The 26045-nt window shown below is 39.7% G+C and overlaps 2 protein-coding genes across 11 annotated transcripts in view; one reads left to right on the top strand and one right to left on the bottom strand.

The window, feature by feature from the left end:
* Nucleotides 1-26045, top strand: part of LOC141754781 (type-4 ice-structuring protein LS-12-like) — a 409136-nt gene that overhangs the window by 285535 nt on the left and 97556 nt on the right. The window contains exon 1 of one of the 2 annotated variants that reach the window (XM_074614060.1): nucleotides 10376-10379. The exons of the other annotated variant lie outside the window; for it this stretch is intronic. The gene's annotated coding sequence lies outside the window, so the exon portion shown is untranslated. Of the gene's footprint in view, nucleotides 1-10375; nucleotides 10380-26045 lie in introns of those variants that run through there. 2 annotated transcript variants of the gene reach the window in all.
* The window catches only part of LOC141754772 (ras/Rap GTPase-activating protein SynGAP-like), a 50873-nt gene that overhangs the window by 16688 nt on the left and 8140 nt on the right, over nucleotides 1-26045 (bottom strand). For 5 of the 9 annotated variants that reach the window (XM_074614036.1, XM_074614042.1, XM_074614037.1 and 2 more), the window contains 12 exons: nucleotides 17305-17392; nucleotides 16879-17010; nucleotides 11878-12031; nucleotides 10958-11056; nucleotides 10596-10856; nucleotides 10168-10503; nucleotides 9889-10033; nucleotides 8732-8876; nucleotides 7648-7884; nucleotides 5138-5339; nucleotides 3144-3334; nucleotides 866-1070 (listed from right to left, as the gene is read on the bottom strand). In XM_074614036.1, coding sequence (XP_074470137.1) covers nucleotides 866-1070; nucleotides 3144-3334; nucleotides 5138-5339; nucleotides 7648-7884; nucleotides 8732-8876; nucleotides 9889-10033; nucleotides 10168-10503; nucleotides 10596-10856; nucleotides 10958-11056; nucleotides 11878-12031; nucleotides 16879-17010; nucleotides 17305-17392 — 2195 coding nt within the window. Of the gene's footprint in view, nucleotides 1-865; nucleotides 1071-3143; nucleotides 3335-5137; nucleotides 5340-7647; nucleotides 7885-8731; nucleotides 8877-9888; nucleotides 10034-10167; nucleotides 10504-10595; nucleotides 10857-10957; nucleotides 11057-11877; nucleotides 12032-16878; nucleotides 17011-17303; nucleotides 17393-26045 lie in introns of all 9 variants that reach the window. The other 4 variants (XM_074614038.1, XM_074614045.1, XM_074614041.1 and 1 more) reach the window with 3 other exon arrangements.

Genomic DNA, 26045 nt, shown 5'->3' with positions numbered 1-26045 from the left:
AATCAGCTCATCCTGGAGTTCAAGGGGATGTTTGTGCCAAATTTGAAGAAATTCTCTCAAGGTGTTCCTGAGATATCATGTTCACTAGAATGGTACGGACTTAGGGACGGACAGACGGACAGGCAACCTGAAAACATAATGCCTCAGGCATAATAAACTTTTTATTGGCTTGTTTTTCTTTTATATCTCGTCTTGTTGTTGAAAGGTGCTTTACCAGAAAAACCTTCTTTTCCAAATCTTGACATTAAAGCAGCAGGAGGTAGGATTAGAGCAAATATGATTACAAAAAGTTATTTTTATAAAGCGGTGACTATATTCACTTGAACACTTGAATTACAATATGCTGAAAGGTTTTTATGGAATTTTGATGACAAAAACATTCTGCCTACTGCAGGTTTAATAACTGATTAATTTGTCTAAGTTTTGTAAAATCAGCGCACAAAGACGACCGGGAGTGAGGCAACACTGACTAAATGTAATTTTTGGCCTTCTAAATGTAATTATCTCAGTAAAATCTTACATTGCAACCAAATTCTGTAATCAAAAGACTGACTTGAAAAATGGCTTTGATAATTACCATTGTTATTGAAATTTATAAAGAATGTTGAAAATTTCATTACAACTAATAAAATTAGGTTCTCCAAGTAAATCAGAACCAAAGAGAGCAATCAAGCCTAAGTGCTCACCTCACGTTGATAATACTGTGATGCCACAGTCATATCAGTCACATCATTATTTTGTTATGCAAATATGCTAACAAAGTTTTTATGGTATTTTATCAAAATCTATGTGCTGAGACTTCGGAGGCTTAGAAAAAACTTAAGACATAAATCAGGAAAACGAACCAGACTATTTGACATTGTACCTTCGGATCAGGTTCAGTGATGTCTGAGCTGCTCGTGCAGTATGCGGGGCTGGATCGAGCCAGCGGCGGGCGGGTGACGTAGAACACTTCCCTCGACGAGCGGAGGTCTCGTTCTGCGTGACGCCTCATGTTCAGATTAGATGAGAGGGATTCTACAGCTGAGACTCCGGTCGTAGGGGAAGGCAGGCGAGAGATGTCTATTGAACTGCAGATACACAACCGAAACAGATGTTTAGAAATTGCTATTATGGGTTTATTAACACTGTCTCACAGATATTTTATACTTGACTCTATTTTGCATTATCACATTTAGTTTTAAACAATCTGGGCCGTACGGAGAGAAATAAAAATGTAAGCACAGGACAGATGGTCCAAAGTCTTTTTGCTTGTGACCCCTTAAAGGTATATTGTATAGGATATAGCGGCATCTAGTGGTGTGTTTGCAGATTGCGACCAACTAAATACCCCTCCACTCTCTTTCCAAGACTGCGGTAACGTGGGCCGCAGAGTGCAAAACCATGGTAACGACGGTCGTCTCGTTCAGAGGCCATCCTTACCATAATAACACTACTTTGAGAGCAACAGAAGTCAGATGGCGGTACCACGGTTTTGCATTACCGCAGTTTCACAAGCATGTTGGAGAATTACGGTGGCTTTCAGGTAACATAAAAACGTGAAAGGTCTCTCTCTAGAGCCAGTGTTTTGTTTGTCCGCTCTAGGCTACTGTAGAAACATGGTGGACTCTGTGAAGAGGACCAGCTAGATATGAAGGGTTAATTCTAAGGTAACGAAAACACAAGTCTTAGTTTCAGGTGATTATACACTAATGAAAACATTGTTATGAATATTATATTCCAGTCCTGCTAATAGATCCCTGAGATGTACACACTCTTCCTTTAATATGAGGCAATATGTCATCATGGCTTGCATGGCATTGTAAGTTGTGAGCAGTTTTAATCAAAGGGTGATTTTTTTGAATAATCAGAGGCCTTAAAGGATAAAGCAGTACTTCATAAGAAAAAAAAAAAAAGATTAGACAAGAGTTAGAAACATGAACACAATTCTGTTAATCAGAATGTGTTTTTTTGTCATTTCCCAATTATCTTACGACTAGATTCATCTCACGGCACCTTGTAGGGGTCCTGACTCTGGGACACCAGGATGTCCCATCTACTGTTTTACATAAATATTACGTGGTCAGAAATAAGCTGGAGCTGTAACTTGTTAATTGTTAGAAGCTGTAAATTAAATTTCAAATAAAATTAAAAAAAACGAATTGGTCAGTTTGGTAGCCAAGGCAGAACAGGGAAAAATATACAGATAAATTAATAATTTGAAAAATAATGGTAACATCATTCCTTTGCTATTCTCATTTCAAAAAGAAATGCGAAGAAACCAAAGAATTACTAAAAATGTACTCACAGTCAAGAAAAAAATGTACAGCTACAAGGTTTTATTATGCAATTGTTGCATAATAAAACATGTGGTAACCCAGTGAGCAGAAGGCATGCCCTCCATCCTGTCAGTCACTCGCAGTCTGTTACCTCTGGGGTTAGAGCTACGAGGAGTGGCAGGTGTGTCGTTGCTTGTGTTGCTTTGAATTTCCAGACGTTTGATCTCTGTCCTCTCACACCTGCCTGCAGCAGATTTAAGTCATTCTTATTTAATTGCATGTTTACTGCTGCAGAGTTTGTTCCAATATATTGGTGTAATAGTAAACATAAAATAGCTGCAGTGGAATCCTCCGATATTACCGCTGGTTTTCCCTTACTTAAAGTGTTCTTATTTAAACAGGTATGCTGTAATGAGAGCAACTGTCTCTTGACAATAGCAAAGCGCTGACATGAATTAAAACACAGAGGAAAGAGGTTTGGGTAGTAGAGTCTGGGAACAGATGGTGCTGGCAATTACTGATTGATAAACTACTTAAAAAGCCTGAAGAGGTGCATTAGCGTTAGCATTATGGGCTCTTAGAAATATGCCAGTGTTTTGTTTTGAGCTACTGAATTCTCATTTATTGTGTATTCTTGGCCTTTTTATGTGCTCCTGTTAATTACACCCATGTGAAACTGTAATTCCTCTGTTTATGTGCAGTAGGTGCATATTTGCAATTATGACCATTCACATTGTCTTGATAAAGTCACAGCAGGGATCAATCGTCTGTTCAAATGTAAAAGCATTAGCATTACCCTTCTTGGCTCAGTCCTCTTTGAGGACATGCAAATCCAATTTCATGTGTAGAAGCAAAAATACATAAAAGGAAACCGTGATAGGATACCTGTTTAAGTCGCGCATCATAAGGCTTTGGAAGTCAGAAGACATGAGACGATTGAAGGATGGCCGCGAGAAGAGTCTGTCCTTCGGTCGGTCCGGCTGGTGATTTGCAGGCATGTGGAGCTGCGGGTTCCTCAGGGCGACGCTGATGTCATTCAGCAGCCGTGGTAGGGGTCCGAGTTTGAGGATGGCATCCTACGGCACAGAAAGGTTTCCAAAATCAAGAAAATCCAAAGCTCACATCCCTTATACCAGGAGTTCCCAGCCCTAGGACCATTTCATGATGTTGTAGCTGACCAGACAACTGTGGGGGAGGGCAAGGTGAAACCGATTACCTCATGTGCTGATGGCCTACTTTAGCTCAAAGTCATTATCCTGCCAACACATGTGTTATAAATATTTAATTTTGGGATAAAGAGGGCTTGGTAGTCAGTATCAGCAGCTTATTTTAGGTATCTGAATATGTATCGGGAGACAGATTATTCAGCATTTTATGCAGCCCAGTAGAAAATGTTCCACGGCCCAGTGCTTCCGTCCGTTCAGTTCATGCCCCAGGAGTCGGAAACCTCTGCTATAGAGTGCTGCAGGAGTCCTAAAACCTGGAAATGAGTTAGCATTTTTGCACTTCCAGTTCCCTCATCTCAAAGGTAATGGGTTTTTTGAATGGGCTTTTAGTTAGGTGCCTGAAATAAGGTCTTAAAGGACCAATATGTAATATATTTACTGTAGTAAATCATAAAATTACCATGATATGTCATCAGAGATTAAGGAAACATGCTAAATTGAAATATTGGGTTCTCCGACAACAATGTTACAGCCAGTATGTTCTCCTTTGAAATTTCCATTCTGGTCCAGAACGTCAGTTTTTGTTTTGGATCAGTGTGATCCCGTCCTCTGCACATTTCGACACCCCTTTGCCACATATGAAACAAACTGGCATACAAGCGCGCCCTTCTGCAGCCATGGAGGCAAGCTAATGAACTGGATCAACAGAGATAATGTTAATATTAGATTCTACCGGATCTGAAAAGCCTCTGCACAACTCTCTGTGGTCCGTGTGCAGCTGTGTTATCGAGTTAGCGAGTATTTGAGACACAGCCGGTGAAGTGATTCCGACTACTGCAGCTGGTCAGCGGGTAACACGGTCATGTCTAGAAGGTAACCCTCAAATTGCAAAAAATTTGCCCTAACTGCTATGAGTCAAACCGGAGGAGTGGACGGGCCACAGCTCCAATGTTTTGAATTTGGACTGCTGTTACCGATTCTAAACGTGAGCTGTCAGTTTTACATATTGTTCCTTTACATATTAAGAAATTTTGAAATAATTAAAATACGTCAGTTGTCTATATTAGTTTGTTTATAGCCTAATATTAGGTTTTTACTTCTGGCGATTGCATTAACGCTTCAAAAATCACTACAAGTGGTGTTCAATTGTGAAGATTATTTTGCTGAACAAAACGTGTATCATAAATGTTTGTTTGCCACGGAGCTTATTTTTATGCAATAATCCAAAACCCAGTGGAAAAATCCCATTGGCTTTTTGTCGAGGGAACCCGTGCATTGCTAATTTCCTGGTTGGCCTACAAAAATACCTCATCCCTGCAGCACTCTATACACAGTATGATTCACTATTCATTCATAAAATTTTAAATGTCATTCAGAAAACGCAGAGAATGTCTTTCATGGAAGTAAGAGTACAGCAATTAAAAAGCACACAGTGTTAAGACAATTTGGGGCCGAGCATAAAATATTTATAACTTTCATTAAGTTACGGCTGTAGTACAATTTCAATAAATGAACAGTGCAAGCACTAGAGTTAAATATTAAAGTATTAATTCCACCTCAGTTTTAATGGAGTTCAAATAATAATCATGTGTCTGATGGATGGAAAACTGCAGAACCTCATTTTCCAGCTCTCCTCTCTCTACATCCTTCAGTTGGAGAAATAAATCATAATAAGATGTTTCATTTAATGCTCCAGCGTGTTCTTCCACCTACCTTGCTGAGCTGGCCCATGACTTCCCACAGTAAGCTGTGGAGCATGGACAATTCTCTGCCGAGGTCAATGTAGCCCTCAAACCCGCCAGCGTTTCCACTGGCCTCCATGTTGGAAATCTCATAGAGAAACTGCTGCATGGAGCCCCACTCCATCTCCAGGAACTCATTCATGAAATACATGTATTCCTCCTTGGGTCCAAATCTGCAGAGACGACAATGAAAGGATACATGAAGGCAGAGAAGAAGATGGAAACGTACTGTACAGTGCACCGTGGATGGGGATGGATCTAATATGCACAGGTCAGGAGTGTGAAGGAGTTGAGGTGAATAAAATCTCATATATTGTGAATTTGTGATTGACCTTTATGTTGTTGTTCCGTACTTTTAATGTCCTGTGCATATTCATTCAGTGTAAAACAATATAACAACACTGAGTATGTTTACGTGCCAATTTTGAGTCATATCTTGGATTTGATTAAGACATACTGTAATATTTACATGGAACATAGACCACCTCTACATTGTTTATCTTTTTTTTTTTTACTACTATGTAACTTGCACCAACGAACACATCAGAGAATGATAAGAAACCTGGATACCATGTTTACATGCTACAATATTCTGGTTTTCTTTCAGCTAGCATATCAACGTTTCTCAAAACCAGGATTTAGGGCTTATCCAGGTTTCTGAAATATATTTCCACGCTCCAACACATAACCAGGACAAAAACCAGATCATAATAGGTTGACCAAATAATGTTAACTCAAGGTCTGTTTACTAGCTTTCAACTGCATCTCACAGCCTTCATCAGCAAATGGGGTTGACTCAGTTGTCATCACATGAAGTGTACAATTTTGTCAAGTAGGGAGGGGGAGATTGTAACCCCTGTCTCTGTTCAAAGTTTCTGGCATCAGATGTTTTCTCAATTAATTAGTTGGTCTATAAAATGTCAGAAAGGAGTGAAAAACGTCTACAATAAGTTCCCAAAGTCCGAGGTGAGGTCGTCAAATTACTTTAAAGTCAAACACCCAAATATATATGTATATATATATATACATATATATTTATTTACAACGATATAAAACAGAGAAAAGCAGCAAATCCACCTGATTGGAGGAGCTGGAATCATGTTTTGGTCTTTCTGTCAATCAACTAATTGTTTCAACACTAAAGGGGACCTTGAGTTAATATCATTTTATAAAAATATAAAATACGCCTAAGATAATGATGACATAATGTTGTATAATATGTTGGAAACCACACAAAAATAATGTAAAAACAAAAATGTCTAAAACCATTGCAATATTATATAAAACTAAAGATATTCTGAATCAGAACTCACAATATATATATTCTTACCATAATAATACTATTTTAGGAGCAACAGAAGTCAGACGACAGCTGAAGGTACCACGGTTTTGCACACTGCCAAAGCGTGTCGGAAAACTATGGTGGCCTACAGGTAACGTAAAAACGCGTTTGGTTAGTCCGTTCTGTGCTACTGTAACAACATGGCGAACTCCGTGAAGAGGACCCGCTCCCTATGTAGGTATGAAGGGCTCCTTCTAAGCTAACGAAAACAAAACAAGTTTCAGGTGACTGTACACTAGACACACATGAAAACATAGTTAGGAATATTATATTCCTTTTCTTCTAATAGATCCCCTGAAATGTAACACACTGTTCCTTTAAGGGGATTCGGTATGTTTAAAAAAAGTAAAGGTGAGGACACATATCAAGAATAGATGTGCATCTGTCAAAGGGGTTAACTTGCAGAATGGTTGTGGCAAGAATTAACAATTAGTTCACTTTGCAAGTAAAATGTTTGAAAGTAAGGTGGTAAACAAATATAAAACTGGGGTATGATTATTATTGTGTATTAAATGTTTGGAACTTTGTTATTGTTTTCTTATTAGAATATGCTAAGTAGAAATGGTAAGTATATTAAGCTTATTGCAAATTTCCTCCGCTGTGGGACTAATAAAGGATTATCTTATCTTAAGCCTACACCTTTTTTCATTTCATTTAATGCTTTATTGTTTTTTACTTTATTATGTGCATTCCTTTCGGAAATTTGTTATTAAGGACTGAAATAAATAATTACTACTGCTGCATAAGTTATATAATTTCAGGATGTCTGATGATGTCTCATTTGCATCCACTGTTCCTGAAATGTAGAGTCTATTAAATGATCACCAAAGTTTTGATGTCTTAATTATGCAGAAGGTGCATATTTAAGCCAGTAGAATTGTTTTAATATTCAAAGAAATGTCAGTAAAGGGTACAGGAGTGAAGGTGGGAACAAAATGAGTCGCAGCTAAAAGCTTTGGAGCTCACCGAGGGTGAGTAACAGTTTATACTGTCACAGTCAAAACTGCAAGCCTCTATTTCCGTGATGTTACTCTGTGAGATGCATCCCACTTCGCACAGGCGTCAGCGTCTAGGAATCTAAAAATGAACTGAATCATATTAATGTTAGTGTAAGAGGACAGGCGATGACAGGGACTCACTTGCTGAAGCTGGCCAGGTTCTGCATCACCTTGGCTATGAGCGTGAGTGTGCGGGACGTGCGCTCAGCGGGGTACTCCTGCATTAGGTTGAACAGGGAGGGGGACATGATGGCTGGGCACATGAAGCGAAGGAACAGGGAGGAGCTGATGAGGCTGTCGGCGAGATCCTCTCTTCCACGCTCAGCACATCTGGCTCTCCACGAGGCAAAAACTTCTTTCAGCTCCCGGGGAAATATGCTGAAACAAGAAGATGATTTTATTACCGCATTGTCAAGGAGAACGGCAAGATCAAGTCCAGCAGCTTATCCTAAGCCCTCAGGAATTCATCAAGGTCAGGAGACTAAAATATACAGTACGGCAAATTACTAGACCATACCCTGCTCAGGATGGAGAATGTGTTTATGAAAACCCTTTTTTAAACCATCTTATGGGAGGTTGACAATTTTATTGATTATATTAGTGGGAAAAAACATCTAAGTAGTAAATATTCATGTTCAAATCCAGTTATTTCTGTTTTAATATCAGCATTCGCATAAAGTAAGTTTTCATATTGTTGTTGCTATAGAGACAAAAGGGGCCAAATGTTTTGTCAATTAAAAAGACAGAAATTGTAAATTTAAAGCTGAAATTTGGATCTGAAAGTTGGATCTTAAACTCTGGAAAGAAATTGAATTAATTAATTTATTTTATAATTTTTTCTCCCAAATTCTGTAACTGTTTCAGTACAAACGATTTTTTGTGTCAGATCTTATTTTTTCAGTTTCAGATTTTCTTTTTTTCCTGCTAGAAATCATTTATTTTTCAGCTGACTTTTACCCCTCTGCTGGCGTCGAGGGCTGGGATCAACAGAGAGGTTGAGACCTTTGCTCAATCATGCTGCCTTCAGGAGATATGGGAAGTGGGAAAGGTAAGACTCAGAATCTTCTACATTTCATATCAAAGTGATTGCCGTGGATCAAAATGGACTTCAGACAGAGAGACAGTTGCTGGCTGTTTTAAACCCTACGTGGCACCAATCAATACAGACACAGAACAGATACATGCCTGCAGTTTTCTGAGAGATATATATGGGGGAAAAACTAACCAGAGAGAGTTGATAATCTTGCAGAGTAACAGCTCACAACACATTCGAAGGTTGGCTTGATGGTCAGCAAGGACTGACGGTGGGACGCGCATGGGATCCACCTCACAGTTCTCCTCAGACTCATATAAGGCTCGAATGAAGTCACCTGTAAGTTGTAGATCACACAATCATTATGTTTTCCAAAATGCACCTTAAAGGGTGCAGTGTGTAGGATTTGGCGGCATCTAGCGGTGAGGTTGCAGATTGCAACAGACTGAAACTTCTCCCGTGTGCCAAAGAGTTCCGTTCTGGGCTACAGGAGAAACATGGCGGCCCACTTCGCTCCCTATGTCGATATAAACGGCTCATTCTAAGGTAGAAAAAAAAAACATGATTCCTGTTTTCAGGTGATTATACACTAAAGAAAACACTTATCTGCCAATAGATCCCCTTAAATGCAACACCCTGTAAAGCAATAAACTACTCTGACAGATGGATCAGGAGAATACGACTGCACATACGCTGCACTTCTCAAAGTTACTGAGAATAAAAAAAAATTTCCTCTTACAAGGAATAAAATAAGAAAACTATGTCACTCACTAAGGTACCGTGATTATGATGATTACGACAGTATACAAAAATGTTAAGAAGAGCTAATATGTGAATTACCAATTTGTTAAACAATGGCTGTTTGGAGGAAGTTAATATTAAAACTTAAACATAAATGTAAACTATACATGTTATAAATGGGATAAAACATGACTACTATGTTGTTCTTTGTATCAAGTACAGTATACTGAATTGTAGATTGAGTCCATCAAGAAAAAACGTAAACAGCTAATCCAACTATTCTTACTATTTTTCTTTCATTGCAAGAGAGAATAAAAGAAGAAATTAGCATTTTATGTTATGACACAGAATCATATTAAAGCACAATCCCCATTTGTTGATGTGACATTTAGACAGGTCTTCATCAGACTAGCGTTTCTAAAATACTGCTACCACAACAAATAAGAGTAATTTGGGAAAATGTCACAAATGTAGTTCAAACTATCTCAACATTAAACAATGTCACAGTCATTTGCTAAATGACAGATGTTGTAAATGCTGGAATTTAGCCTTCAAAAAAGCTCCTTTCATCAGATTACATACACGTGATGCGCAGTCAGCATCCTCACCTATAGCATCCTTGAGGTATCTGTGACCTATTAGTTTGAGGTACTCTTCCACAGCCTTCGTAGCTAGCGTGTTCTCCCGAAAGATCAAGTGCTCGCGGTCCATGAACCGATCCACCTCACACATCGCCATGTCAGACAGGAACTCCTGAGAAGAGATTACATTTTCAGTTAAGTAGTAAAGGAAACATTATTTTAATTTTAAACTTATTCCAATAAAACAAACCTACAGATCATACAAATAACAGCAACACTACGCACTCAGCTCGACCCTTTGTTTACCTTTGTCTTCCCTGTGCTTTGCAGAATGTGCACTAGAGCGAACGCCACCTCCTCTTTGCTTTTCACACTCAGCAGCGGCTCCAGAACGGCACACAGTGTTCTGTAGTTGTTGGTGATGTACTCTGCAAACTCCTTGTACAGCTCCATCGGGAGGATGTTCATTGTCTGGTAGCGAGACTTGACTCGTAGTGAGGCGTTGATCACTTTGGTACTTCCAACGCCGCCGCTTTTGTTCAAGACACTGGACTGTATCACCGGGTACCACTGCTCCACAAACTGCCGGCCTGTGATGCTGGAGATGGGGATGCTGACAAGGCCAAGATATGTGCTTTTCTCCTACATCACCAAGAAAAAAAAATAAAGAAAAAATATTTGTAGCACAATAATATTGTTTTGGACTTTTTTAAGATCGATACAGAAGATATTACCTTGCGTCTTTTTTTGTCAGTTTCCTTGTAGAGGTGCAAACGAAGGCTACGAATGGTAGGCAAATTGTTAAATTCAAAATGCTCGCCCCAGAAGACGGTGTCGGTCCGGGGTTTGCTGGTGGTGCGTGCGTACAGCATGTCATCCAGACACAGCTCACAATAGTAGCGTTTCTTAGCCGGGAGGTCTCGAGCTTCAATGATCCACAACTTGAGCACATTGTCCACCCGTCTGCTGTTGTCCTGGAATTGAAACGAGGAGTTCTGTTACTGCATTATAACAGTCCTTATTCACATCTGTCCTTAATATTGCACCCTGGATCTTGTCATTTAAATTCAAAGTGAAAATAATCTATTGTATCTACCTTGTTGGGTTTGACAGCTCGTTGCAGATTTTCAATCCACTTGTCCCTTTCAGAAGCTGAGCGGCAGGCAAAACATTTTGTCCCTGAATTGGTGGTCACCTGCAGACATATTCATTACTATAAAATATTCCTTCTATGGCTGCAACTAACAAGTACGATTAATCTTTTAATCTTTTTACTGCGGTTAAATAAATGTAATTTATGGTACTGTTAGACTGCTGCTTGACCACTCTGTTAATACAGGTGCGGGCCTCACTTTGTGTGCGGCGAGTCGGAAAGCAAATAGGTTTTTGACAGCAAAAGTTTGTCACCAACAAATATGGATTGAAGCAGAATATTTTGTTAGATTAAAACATGTTGTGAATTTTTGAAATTATTACATTTATCTTTCTTTCAATAAATGTTGACTTTTGGACTTGACAACGCTCTACAGTTATTGCAAATGTTTGGATCACACGGTCGGAAACAATCCTACGCAGCCGCTACTGAAATCTAATTCTACAAATAGTATAATACTAATGATATTAGTGTAACCTAATATCTAAGGACTCTTGTATAACTTATCCAATTATCCAGTAAGTGTGTTATTATGATTTTAGTTATACTGTAATTGTGCAAATCTAAGTTTGACAACCTCAGAGCAGACAAATCCTCGCGCACCACCGTTAATCTTTGACGCCCACCCTAAGATGATAATCAACTTATCATTTTAGCATGAATTCCTTAAACACTATTTATCAAAGTTAGGAGAGAGTGCCTTTATAGTGGCACCTGATTTGATACTTTTACATACGAAGAATATTTTGTTAAAAATCAATTAAATTGGTTGGTTGGCTAAAGAAATCTACAATTAGTTTAAAACAATAAGCCCATTAGAAGGCAGGTAAAGCCAGGGAGAATGAAATGGTTACACAACACACCTCAAAGCAGTACTCTTGTCCTAAAATGCTAGAGTGGACAGGTTTAATTATGGCATCTTCATCCAAAACTAGGTCCAAAGCCTCCGCAGCACTGCTAGGAGAAAGTAGGGATTCATGGGAGTGGGATTCTTTGAAGCTCTGCATCAAGCGTGTCCTGGTGAGAGAAGAATTCAGATATGATTATATATTACATTATAATCATATTTTATTATATATATATATATGGTTTTCTCAGATAAACAATCCAGAAAGGTTTTCATATAACAAAGCATGAGTCACTGCAGCTCAGAAATCCTCACTCCTGCAATTTGATTTTTGAGATCTGATCCTTTTATAATGAGTTTATGGAGAAGCTAAGAATACCAGATTCTCAGATCTGGTGTTTGCAGTTTGGTCTGTTGACTCAACTCATGTGAGTCATACTGCATGTTGGGTAAATTGGCCCACAGTGACTCAGTTTGTGGTTTTGCCTGGAAAAGAATGAAAAAATGCTAATGTATATGATGCTATTGCCTACCGTGCTAATCTGCAGAAAGATAAAAGGCACAGTGCATTAGAACTGATTGCTGGGTTACTTTTAGAGGATGGAAGCTCTATCAGGAAAAACATACTTTATTTCAATCGTCACATACATAGTATACATACACAAAATCTGAGTCTGCATTTAACACATCCTAAGCATTTAGGAGCAGTGGGCTGCTGTAAAACGCCCGGGGAGCAACTTGGGGTTCAGTGTCTCGCTCAAGGACACTGCGTCATGCAGATAGGAGGAGCCAAACCAGGATTGAACCACCAACCTTGTGAATAAAGGACGACCCGCTCTACCCACTGAGCCACAGCCGCCCAAAAAAGAAAAAAGGTGGTGGAAAACTATGCAAAAAGTTGTTTAACCGGTACATAAACCTTTGTTCAAAACATGATAAATTGTGGATTTACAGGGTGTTATGTGCTGGACTTTTATTTATTTTTAATTTTTTTACACTATAGTGGCGTTAGTAGGTGGATTTGTTACCTTTGAACAGAGCCAGGGTAGCGGTTTCTCACTCTTTCAAGCATAGACTGTATATAAAGATGACAAAAGGGAAGCCAACATTTTCCGGATACGGGAGCTGCGATCTTGAGATTTTGACGTCATTTGGAGCCAGAGTCTGTGCAGTAGTGATCGGGGGGCTGGAGCCGCGATATCAAGGTCCCACCCACACACCAACACCGAGCCAATCACAGGCCGAGCATGGACGCAGCTGGTTAGTAATTAGAGACTCACAGCTGTCAATCATGATACTCACTACCTTTTTATAGCATCAAATAACTAATTGAAACCATACTTATCAGAAAAATGAACCCTTGAACGAACATCAGTGTAACTAAAATGACAGAGAAATCTTTTGACGTATATGACCTTATGACCTATACCGCAGCCAGCCACCAGGCGGCAATCAAGATTAAGTGGCTTCACTTTTAGGAGCCGTCATGTCGTCCATTTTTATAAACACTACAGCTTCATATTTAACAGACAATTATGACAGTGGTGTCAATCTTCTCATATATCGTCTCACAGTGAGAACATTAACAAGCGTATTTCCCAAACTGTTGAATTATTCCTTTAACATTTTCTCAAACTAGTCCTGAAGAAGAATGAGCTGAAAATGTGGCGTTCGTCTGCACTGAGAAGCTGGAGCTAGCATGTTGCATTATTAACACTGGCTTTGAACATGAGAGAAAAATGAAGGAAAAGAAAAAGCAGCGGCTTTGAAGAAACACCTGATAATTATGCAGCAAATGAGGAGCCCTAATTTAAGGCCAGATTTAATGCTGGTCAGAGGTGCAATGAATCGTCTAGTGTGAGGAGCAGTGCTATCGCAGAATGCAGTACACCAGAAAGGCTTTGGTAAACCGACTTGGCAGCAGGGGTAGAGCAGCTGTGTTGGAAAGCTAGAGTGTGAAGTTGGACGCCGAGGGTTTATAGCAAAGTCAACTTAACACTACTGAGTGAATTAAGCGTGTGTGGGCAGAACTCGAAGCAGGCTGTGAAGGCAGCTGTCTGAAGCAGCGGTGGGAGCTGGTGAACGGCCGTGGTTAGAGGGGAAAGAGCACTGACTGAGGCAGAAAGTCCCTTTAACCCCAACACCATTAGATACCCACACCACCTCCTTCAGTGCTGCCTCCACAGAATACATTTCCAATAGTATAATTCATTTTAACATTTGAACTTGGCTTCCGCATTGACGCTCACCCTGCATTTTACTAAAAAAAGGATTTTTACATCCCGTGCTAAACAACACATTCGTCATCTCTGAGCATCGGACATCCACACCTGCCCTGAAAATGTCTATTATGCATCTCCTGTGGTGGGAGGAAAGTGTACTGTCAGCGTTACATTTTTTTTACTTTCTGCCTCTCCCTCTTTACATCTGTACATTTCCCATATGCGCGTCGTGACAGGATTGCGTGAGAACTGCATAAAATTTTGGTCACAATGCAAGTCTGAACCCTTCGGGATGTGACCTCAAGTCAGAATGCAAAAACAAGAAAAAGCTGCCATGAGAGCCTCTGGAGCTGCAAGCTATTGCGTCCTGATGATTGGAAAACAGAAATCACACTGATAAATGAAGGCATAATGTGTAATTCCCTTTTGTGCACTGATGAAAAGAATAACACCTGCACAAACCACAAATTAATTAAAAAGACATGGTTTCAACCCCAGCCGGTTCTTTGTTAGGTCAAAATGTTTAAACATGGTCACCTTGTCCATTTATAGGCTGATAGGCTTTATGATGGCAGATGTAATTAACCATCCGACCCTCCCAGGGTGCCTGAAAGCTCTCTGGAAAAAGATCAAACCATCTGTGAATGTAACGCTGAATGCAATGTCCTTCATTCTGCAGGGCTTTGCTTTTGTCAGAGTGGTTGATAAGAAGCCACAGTTTAAGTTAAGAGCGTCAGGTGGGCTCCTCAGAGCACCAGCGCCAGTGTGGGATTTTTGTCACATTATGCTTCAGCCACATAAAAACACACGTAGCTCTTTAAAACACAGCATCGATTTTTGTTTTTTCATGAAAGGGTTAAAAGACATCTTCCCTCAGAATAACACAAACGCTAATGTGCCATGTGAGTAATAATAATAATAATAGACATTTCGACTTCATCACAGCAGGAAGAGTACATTTGTAACTGAAAACATTAACAATGGCCCTGTTCTATTTAAGTAGCCCAGTAAGCCTTATTAGCAGTAAACACCTCGTCATTAATGATGTTATTTACACCTTTGCTTTTCCTGCTATGATGAGTAAAATGTCTGCTGTGTAAATAGTCTTTTACAGGACTAATTGGGTTTGACTACATTTCCCATGATTCTCATCAGTCGGTTGCTTTAAAAGACACAAGGAAATAAAAAAAAATTCAAAAATTGACCGACAGAGCGAATTGAATGAGACCTTTAAGTTGAAAATAAAGTCAGCAAACGGACTCAGTGTAAGCTACTGGTCATACCAGACCAAGCGAGGCTTTAACAGCAAAACCAAGAGGATATTGAAATGAGCAAGGTTTTGTTTTATTACTTATGAATTCAGCTTTTTATTTACAAAAGGAGGAATGTGATATTTCTTCTTTCAAAAGTTACTAGTCTCACTTTAAATTGTTTTAAAGTCATTTCAGTTTGAATCAAAGTATTGGACTGACAGACTGAGATTGTTCTTCCTAGACACAATTGTCATAAACAGTATCAGTACCCTCAGTATCAACTGCCACATTCTGCTTTAATACAGCGCACTATAATTACATACAATATCATTACAGCACACGATCAGCTTGTCCTGTAATAAGAGGCAACCTTGAAGGAGGTTAGCAATGTTCTAGCTGCAGCTCAAAAAGAAATGCAGCAGCAAAAGTGACAGGTTTCAATGCAGAGGCAATTCTAGTTGGTAGTCACAGCTAACCCACTAAAGTAACACCCGGTACACAACGCGGCACACGTCCAACATCCAAGCAAGAACAGATTTGACTGTTGATGGCGGAGTAGCATCCAAAGCTTAAAGCTGCTCCAGATCTAAGTGCATACATGGGCGTATTTAAGTCACATGTACTGTCATCAGGGCAGAACTGTGGCTCAGTGTTTAACACCATCACCTTGCAGTAAAAAGGAGCATCCTAGTGGTTAAGACGCACGTCATACAGCCACAATTTCCCTGGACTTGATTCCATCCGGGAGCATTTGTTGCATGTCATACCCTTCTCTTTCTCCCCCACGTTTCTTGTGAGGCTATCAACGTTCAACTATCAAACAAAGGCAAAAATAACAAAATGTCTCTGGTTCTCTCTGCGTGGAGTTAGCGTATTCTCCCTGGCTTTGTGTGGGTTTCCGCTGGGTGCTCCAGCTTCCTCCCACAGTCCAAGAACATGATCCCGAGGACCAAGCTGCAATCATTTGTATCTTTTATTTTGTCATGATCACATAATTATTGCATGATCTTGACACAACACAAACTGTAACAGTCATGCCTGTCTGATGATTATAGATGATTACCACTTCAGATCTTCAGTCTATTGCTCATGACAGTTTGTGTAGTTCTGATATGATAAATAATCATCTCCTAAAATGGAAGGAGTCTCTGTCTTCGTCTGATCGACTTCACACTTGGCAGGTGTATTGCTGAAGTGCAGTGTTGGGTGCGAGCTCTTGAGATCTACGGGACATATTTGTTAGTGGTGCGTTATGTACACACCGTGTAGTGTATTGAGAGGGGACCCCTATTAACCATTACACCGCCGAACGGCATGCTGGGAACAGCTCTCTCTCTGTCGCTCACTATAGTACATTCAAGAAAAGATAAAGAAAGAGAGCCTGGAGATCTACGGGACATATTTATTAGTACGACCGTTCATCTTCACACTTGGCATGTCGGGTATATTGCTCTGGACCGAAAGAAGCGCCCTAAATTACAAAACAGTTGGTATTACCTTGAATTTACAGTATGAACGCTTCACACAGTATCAGTTACTCACCTCTCTTGGTCGGCACTTCGAAACCGGGGCAAAATCATTTGTCTGAAGCTGCTGGTCCGGTCCAGTTTGGGTTGACTTTTGGCCCTCTTGATCGAGCCCTTCAGCCGCCGATTGAGAAAACTCTTAAGTTTCAACACGGGAAAATAGAAAAACAGTGTAAAAACACTGACCCAACTGAATAAAGAGCATAATGCAATAAAAAAAAATATCCATCATTTAAAAGCAGGCTTAGCTAGAAACTTAATGTATGAAAATCATCTATGAAAACTCTCCCTCAAATATCACATTGGCTTTGCTTCGCCAGTGGGAATTTAAAATCAGACTGGGCCCCAAAAAAGCCAACGTGTACGTGCTTTCTATGTGAAAAAGAGAAAGCTTACATACAGTATGCATCAGGAGAGTGTGACCACCGTAAGGGTACTCACCGGCTGTCTGAAGGGCTGTGGGGTGGCATTTGGAGGGGTCTCCATGCTCGACTGTCTTACAGAGGCAAAACTTGCCCTGCGAGATTGGTCTATAAGAAGAGAAAGATAAAAAAAGAGATCAATTAATAACAACATTAGAGACATAAAATCATTATACTTATAGTCAACTAATGCAGGTGTTCAACCTCAAAGCACAATTTCCTAAATGTATCATTCCAATGAATATAAAATGTTTTTTTCCTGCATCTGAATCCAGATAAAACATCAAAATGCATTATGTTTTGTGAAAGATGATTTTTGGAGTATACCAACATGCTGGGAATATTAGGATTGTGATGATCAACTGTGAGTCAGACTAGTGGCTGCTGAGTTAAGGCCATTTAAATGCATCATGTTGCTGTAGGGCTGTTGCTGAGTAAATTTCCATCTAATTTTGCTCAGACAGAGTTAATCTGTGCTTGTGTCATCTAAATTAGCTAGCAATTACACAATGCGTTGAACGATGATGACAATTTAATGACAAGTGAGTCACGCTTACTTTGGCAGCCAATAATAGGAAAATGGTATGGAATCAGAAAACAGATTCATAACTTTTTGAGCTCACCCAAATACAATTTGCACCAGATTTGGTGAAGAAAGGATAAAATATGTAAGAGAAGTGCTTTTTCCTCCACTTTGAATAACAATTAACAGTGTGTGTTGGCTTACAAAGCGCTCTGACACTCTTGTGAGGCTTTAAAACAACATGAAGCCATGAACAATATAACAGAAATGGGATGATGTAATAACAATATGACACAAAATGTCCCTTGAAAGAAGTCACAAAAGGAATAAAAGACATTAGTACAATATTGCAGCTTAACGGATAATGCAACATATCCTCATGATATCTTATGAAAAGTTATTCCTCATTTTTCGTGCATTTTCCTACGAATATCAAGCAACACGTGACATACGTGTCAATTTCAGCTACAGTCTTTTCAAAATAAACTTCCATCTTCACAGGAAACAAGATTAGGTTTAGGCAACAAAACTACTTAGTTAGGTTTAGGAAAAGATGGTGGTTGGGTTATAATAACACCGGAAGTAGGGTAACTTAAAGGGACTATTTGTAACTTTCAGAAATTCTTCTTAACAGCGACACCTGTGGCCGTGAAATCAACGAAAGTCAGCGTCGCTCGCTCTAAATATACCTGAACGAGCATCGCTCAAAACAGTGAGGCGACACACGTCAGCTAATACCACAATATCACTCTATATTTCAGCTGCTTGGCAGTAATGTTAGCTGACCAGACAAAGGTCTCTCCATGAACATGATTTAGATCTGATCCTAGTGTTGGCTTTTCCTGCCTAAGTGCAGGCTGAGGCAGCGGGGCTCTGCAGCGTGTCTCCCTGCTCTCTCCGCCCGCAGCCGGAGAGAGCAGAGGAGACACCGGCACCCGGTCAGTAACGAGAAGACAACGTAACTCTCTGCAGAGCTCCGTCACTTCACAAGACACGGAAAACCTCTGTTGGTCTGGAGGAGCTGCAGCAGTTATTTCTGCACAAACGTCCCCTGTGCATTCACTAGATATTCTCAGAGCTAAACTAACTGTTCTGCAGTGTGGAGTGAGCGCGCTGTTCGAGAACGCGTGCTGTCTGAGTGAAGGCGAGCAGGCAGAGGAGGAGGGTACAGCGGCTACACGCGAACGCGCATATGCGAGCGCGCATGTGTGCCGACCCGCTACATTTATACGCTTAAAAAGTTACAAACAGTCCCTTTAAGTACGGAAGTTATGTCACAAAAAACACTTAGTTAGGTTTAGGAAAAGATCTTGGTTTAGGTTGAAATAACATCAGAAGTAGCGTAACTTAAGTACGGAAGTTACATGACAAATATATTAACATTGACTTTTTGTTTCACACTGGACACGAATGCCAGCCTCCTGTGCGAAAATCTGGTGTTTTTTGACCCACCTATCCATCCTCCCCACGCTGCATTTGTCACTCTTTATACTTCCTAGTTCACGATTGCGTGGATTACATAATAATTTATTCCGTGGGATATATATACGAATTACAGTGCATTACTTTTTGTAGGTAAAGCTGTGTGAGAACAGCCTGGATAATGTCATTATAATGTTGAATCATTATATAATAACTTGAATTGTTATACTGTTTATACTTTATTACTTATTTAAGTAATATTTATTGATGTTATTGTTACATTATCACTAATAAATACAATATGTCACACCTTTATGAGGTCATAACCAACAGTTAATTTCCAATCAGTTAAGAGGGACACTTTATTACATTCTGACAAGTTGTTACATTATCTTATTCATAGCTTCTGTCATTACCTTGCAGCTGCTTTGGTCATGTACAGAAAGCATTATATAAGCATTAAATAACAACATGACAAACACATAATAGCCACAAATAAGCTATTAGCACATCAATAATGCAGAATAGGAGGTTTAAATAAAGCTCACCAACAAGGACAGACAGCTACAGCCTCCAAATAACCACAAAGAACAACACAGACAATATTAGACGCTATTCATCGCTCCCCCATTGTGAAACATTCTGTATCCAAGGCCAGTGGAAAATGACGCAAAACCTGATGTGAGAATTATATTGGACCCCTCTATAGTGGGAAGAAGTAACAATGAGTCATCTTGAACTTTATGGTTTTCGTCTGACTTTGGGCTTTGTGCATGCTTGAACATGGTGATGGATCTATAAAAGTATAGACAGCTGTCTGTAGGGAATCAGATCTGATGCATTTCGCTACATGACTGTGTGATGAGGCCAATGCACAGGAGCAGGAGCATCCTTCAGACTCCAAAAATCCATATCTCTCCATACGAACAATGATAGAAATGCAAGAGGGTTTTTTTTTATAAACCAAGCTTTCTATTTTTATGGGACATTTTGTGTAAAATTCTTCCCTCTTGAAAAATTGTCCTATTTCCTAGCCTGGTTCCAGACCTGTGAATCACCACCCACATGTGCAATTTGTTCTGCAATTCAAATAGGTCTGGTATAGAGGAAACAATGGACCAATCAGAGTTTAGTAGGCGGAATAAAAAAAGTGGGACATCATCTGCTACATCGCTAATTAGCTACATTCACTGAAAAACAGTGACGAGCGTGGATTGACGCCGCTGTAAACGTTGTTGTAAGTCGAAAGTTACAGAAATAACAACTCTCAAATTGACGTATTTCTTTGCAGCTCTTGGCTACCGTAGATTCTGTGTCAAGTGAAATACGACATAGTGGGACAGTTAAAATATGTCACTCCGTACCGACACATTAGGGCAAAGCAGAACAAAATAACCTCCCACTTGACAAGAAATTAGATAAAATGAGCACGATGGCAGACTGAATGAAAAAAAAAAAAGGTAAACAAAATGTCAATTCAGTCTGATTATCAGGCTATCAATTTCCAGCTAAACACGGTTCAGGGTTTGTAATGACAGCAATACAAGGGGGAATGAAGCATGTCTAAAAGGTGAAACGTCGCCCTTACTCGAGGCCAAAGACGATTTTTTTTTAGCCCTGGTTGTACAATAAAGCCTCATCCTATTATATATTCATATATTTTTAGGATTTTATGCATTTTCTAAGATGGTTGTGTAATCAAATTTACTCATCTTACATTTGAAGTGTGGCATAAAATGTCACAGATTCGGCCATAGGTTGGTCTCTTAAAGCTAAAAACGTGATTGTGAGTCATTCTGCTCTTCTATTTTTGTCTGTGATTGATCCATTGGAGCAAATTATTATTTATTTTTTTCTTTTAGAAATTCCCCATTACCCAAAGGACCTGTTTTTTTTCTCCCTTTTGCAACAGAGAAACAAGACACTCTGTCGTCCTATGATTTCCTCACTCCCAAAGCCTCTAAATAGGCGACTCTCCAGGTTCTATTCTGAATCCAAGCTAATTGTTTGGTATCCATGGAAACAACTCCAAGGGCTTCTACTTGAACTGTAGAAGATATTGGCACAAAACTGCACAATAAAGATGATGAGAGACACAAAGTAACATGCTGCACAACACTGCGCTTCTGGTAGCAGTGAAGTGAGTGAACTGATCAGACCTATCTTCCTCAACTGAAGGAAATATTTCACTCTCCTTTTTGCCTCATGTGGGGCTCAATCCTGACACCCCTCATTGTACGCAGAGGAATATTCAACATCACTGCCACCAAAACCGTCACCTGCTACATGTGGTGCTTTAAGTAAACGTGACATATTATAACACATGGATGTGTTCACATGGGCTATTCTGAATGTAAATTTCTGTCAGGACGGAGTGTGTGGGTGGCAACAGCCTCTAGCTAACTGTGATACAGAGGGAGAGAAAGACAGAAAGAGGAAGACTGTGAGTGGGTGTTGGAGAAACATACTCAACCTTTAGCATATATCTCTCTATTAATACACATTTGGAAACTTTATATTTCAATAAATTGAATAAAATCATAAAATTTTTACACAGGGTTGCTTTCTCTTTTGTTATAGACATAAACTAGATGCAATATAAGGGTACAGTGTGCCATCCCTCAAGCTAAGCGGGCACGGCATGAGCAGCCCCATCGAGTACAAACTGTAAAATTGTTTTTTAATAACCATGAAATCTCGCAGCAGCTATTAATTAAGCAAAATATGTACTTAATGAAAACCGACCCCAAATTTCCATTCAACCCATGGGAAATAATAATCACTGAAATTACAATTAGGGATGCACCGATGCAATGTGCCAGATCGATATCAGCACCAATACTGACCTTATTAGCCGGGTTGTATCGGCTATGACAAAAAAAATCCACATTAAAGCTTCAGTAGGCAGAACGTTTTTGCATCATTGGGCAAAAATTCCATAATAACCTTTCAGCATATCTTAATTCAAGTGTTCTGAGAGAAAACAAGACTTCTGCACCTCCTCATGGCTCTGTTTTCAGGCGTTAAATACTCTCGCCCGTGACGGGAGACTTTGGCCAATCACAGGTCATATCAGAGCGAGAGCGTTCCTATTGGCTGTGCTCCGGCTGGTGGGCGGTGCTTGGTATTTCCACGACAGATCTCAACATGCCGGGTCATAAACTTTCTCGTTTTACAGATAAACAGTTCACTACAAGGTGTTTCTGAAAATATTTGAGGTGAGAAATAGGCATTACAGTAACAGAATATTGATTCATATTTGATCAGCGCTGCCTAGTTTGACCGTTTGATTGGAGTTTGCGAGACGGCATGCTCCAGCTCGGCTCTGATTGGTTGTTTTCCTCCAGTCTGTGAAATCTTGCAGATGCCATTAGGAGCACCAGAGGACACCGGAGTACACCGGAGGACACAGAGGCGCGTGATTCTTTTTCAGATTACCTGTCTCATGCACTACTGTCAGGATATAGTGACCGTTTTAAAAAATATTTGTTTTAATCCTACTTGCTCCATTTCTACCCACTGCAGTTTTAAATATATTTACTTTGTTAATTTTATTAAACAATTCAGTGTTTCTGCAATCTGTTACATTCAGTCCAAGCAGTCTGCCACCATAACTATCCCTGGCCTCAGGTTATCTTACATGACAAGACAACACTTGCTCCATTGGGCTATTAGTGGTCAACAAGAGTCCACAGTCATGTTAGCGGCTCTGTTAGCATGTAACTAGGCACAACAGTTGTTTGGGCAAATTCCAGCATGCTAACAATGACAACCTGCATGTCCCACATCTGTACTACTTCTAAGCAGGTTTTTAGTATAGAGCATGTTCTCACTGGAAAAGTGACAAAATGAGGAACACTCAAACTAGACAGAGAGCCGACTAAACACAGTCAGTATTTAAATGTGTGCTGTTGATGGAAACTATTCTCCCACAATGCAATGCACAAAGGAATTGGAAGCGCTTCTTGCAGCTGGGAAAAAAAATAAATTGTGCGTTTTTTGTTTGTGAAGTAAAATTGTATAGTAACTGCTAAAACAGCCAAGGGATCACCAAAACGATTACAATTCATCCTGAGGGGGACATAAAAGTCTGTATCAAATTTCTTGGCAATCCATCCAATATACATTTCACCCAGAACAAAATAACGTCAACGTTATGGTGGCGCTAGAGGAGACGTAAGATGATCATAAAAGTCATTGGGAATTACCGTCAAAAAGAAAAGCTTTTCATTTTGTTAACAGGCCCAACACAGTTTCGGAAAGTTATTTTAAAGTTTGACTGGACACATGACTGAAAAAGAAAAAAGCATGACCCAGTACACTACAGTATATACTGTAGATGTCAGGATAGTAAGCTATTGTATATACTATAATGACTTTTCTAACTGCAGCTGGGTACAAATGCTTGTATAATGTATTTACACACCTCAAATCAAGTCTTGTATCAGGTATAAAACCACTCACTTTTTGGTCTGGACATGACTGTAATAAACAACACAGTGTTAAATTACGAATGATGCCAATATGGATGCTTTTACTGATGCCACTCTGCATCCCAAATAAAAAACACATCTGTACCGACAATTAAATGATCATCATTTGCATTTTCGCTCGTGATGCTACTAAATGAGGCGGTGTGCTCTCCAGCAGGTGTTTTGTTTGTTTTACGTCACTCGTGCGAGGCCTCTACATGATTTACGTCTTATGATTCACTGCATTGAGGGTGGGAGCTGAGCCTTCTGAGAAAATTGAGTGAGCTTAATTTTATTGAGACTGTCCACAGTGTTGATGGTGCAGCAGTCCACTTTGTCTTGGAGTGACAGTGTTTCCAGTTACAGATCACACACACAAGATCTCATTATGTCTGGTCTGCAGCATCTGACAATGAGGAGCCTCTGGTGACTCACAGACGGGCCTGCCGGGGCAGATGTCGCATTGGTGTCATATGGAAGCCTCCTTAATTGCCATATTCCGACGAGTAAATACTGTTCATGTCGACAACAAAATGATAATTATGGCCTGGAATTTGCTATTTTTCTGACAGCTCCAATATGTCCGTAACATAAGTCAATACACCAAGGTATCCTGACTAAATCTAAATTTAATTCTGTTCTGATCATGCGCACTATTTACCCTACTGCAAAATCTGCTCATCGAAAATGTTATCAAATCATTGCAAGTTTAGCAAAAGGCTGAATGCAGTGCAGTTCACAGTTTCTACTGTACAGTATATATCTATTCAAAAGGGTCCAATTTAGTATTGTTTGTATTAAGCAGTTTAATTTCAATTGTCTGTACAGATCGAGAAATCTGAATGCATTTTATAATGCAGTTAATAAATTATAAACATATGAGATTTTACATGACTGATTACTGGTTTAAGTGTTACGGCCCGACCAATGAATTGGTGATGATGATGACCAATACGCAGCAAGAAATTGCAGTACACACAAAGAACGTATATTGCCAATAAGTGAAAGTCAATTGTTCGTTCCATTGCAACATCAGCACGATGGACTGAAAGCGACTACCGGATGCCAGTTTATTCTTTTCTTATTCCACCGGCAGCTATTCACTAAATCTAACTAAGAGTTTTTTTCCACATACCACTAATGGTACCTATCCATAAAGAGTTTTGATTTTATGTCCCCAGGTTCTGAAATATCCTCTCCTATTTATTCTGCCCATCGATACAATTTACAGGAATTTTGTTTTGTGGTCTTTAGAGGTGCTAAATGCGAGATTGGAAGCATTGGAAGCATTTCTATTGCTTCTGCACGGCTCTCAGCATGGCGACGGCTGAGCCGAACAGTGTAACACTGAAAACAATGGCAAAAGTGCTGATAGAGCTAACAGTGTTAACCTAAGGGGGAACCGGAGGATGGGTGCTACGCTTTCGCAACAGTGGCGTCGGTCGGGACGGCGTTATCAGCTATAACCGCCGTATGAGTGCAGTGCAGAGCGCAGTGAGTTAGCCAGTGGGGCATGCTCACATGCACTAAAAGGCACGCTCGGCCAGCCCGGCGATGTCAACAAAGCACAGATTACAACACACAAAAGGAGAGCGACTTCATTCTCTGCTAAGGTAGGCATTACTCCTCTATATCTTTATATAGCAAATAGTTGTCTGCTGCTATATTAATGCCCTGGATATCTTACAGAGAACCTTTAAAGAGCAACGTAAAATGAATCCACTTTTCTTTAATTATATACTTTATTATACTATCAGTAGATAACAGTCTTTAGTGTTTTTCAGTTCTTCCAGAAACAATCTAGAAATTCTGTCCCGATAGAGCAAACAAATAAAAAAAAGAATCAGTGATGTTGTCTTGTACTCAATGCCCCAACAGTAAAAAGCAAATTGATGCTGGATTTTAATACATTTTACATGTATTAAAAACAGCTACAACAGGGTGTTAAGTCGCACTTTAAATCATCAAAAACTTGGAAAGACAGCACGAGGCGGCAAGTGAGAAAATCTATTTGTTTTTTATGTTATTAATTGGATGAAATGACACTTTAAGCCAATGCTTAACTCTGGATGTGCTTGTTTAAGAAAATAAATGCCAATTGCCAAAGTACACTGGGTCAAAGGTTGTTTATCTGCCATCATAAATTCATCACAGCATCACAGCTGTTGGAAAACCACAGACAGCGCAAATGTGTGCAGAAAGTTAAGGCCGTTCATTAACAGCGAGCTGTCCAAACAATCAGCCTGCATGACTGACAGACGCAAAACCTCGCTGTATCAACCTTGTGGCTCTTTGACAAGCCGACAGCATCGCTCCGAGAGGTTTGCCACGGTTTAAGTGTGAG

Source organism: Sebastes fasciatus, chromosome 17 (genome assembly GCF_043250625.1).
Source record: "Sebastes fasciatus isolate fSebFas1 chromosome 17, fSebFas1.pri, whole genome shotgun sequence".
NCBI lineage: Eukaryota > Metazoa > Chordata > Actinopteri > Perciformes > Sebastidae > Sebastes > Sebastes fasciatus.
Note: the sequence above shows the minus strand (reverse complement) of the source record. Positions and strands in the feature narration are given on the sequence as shown.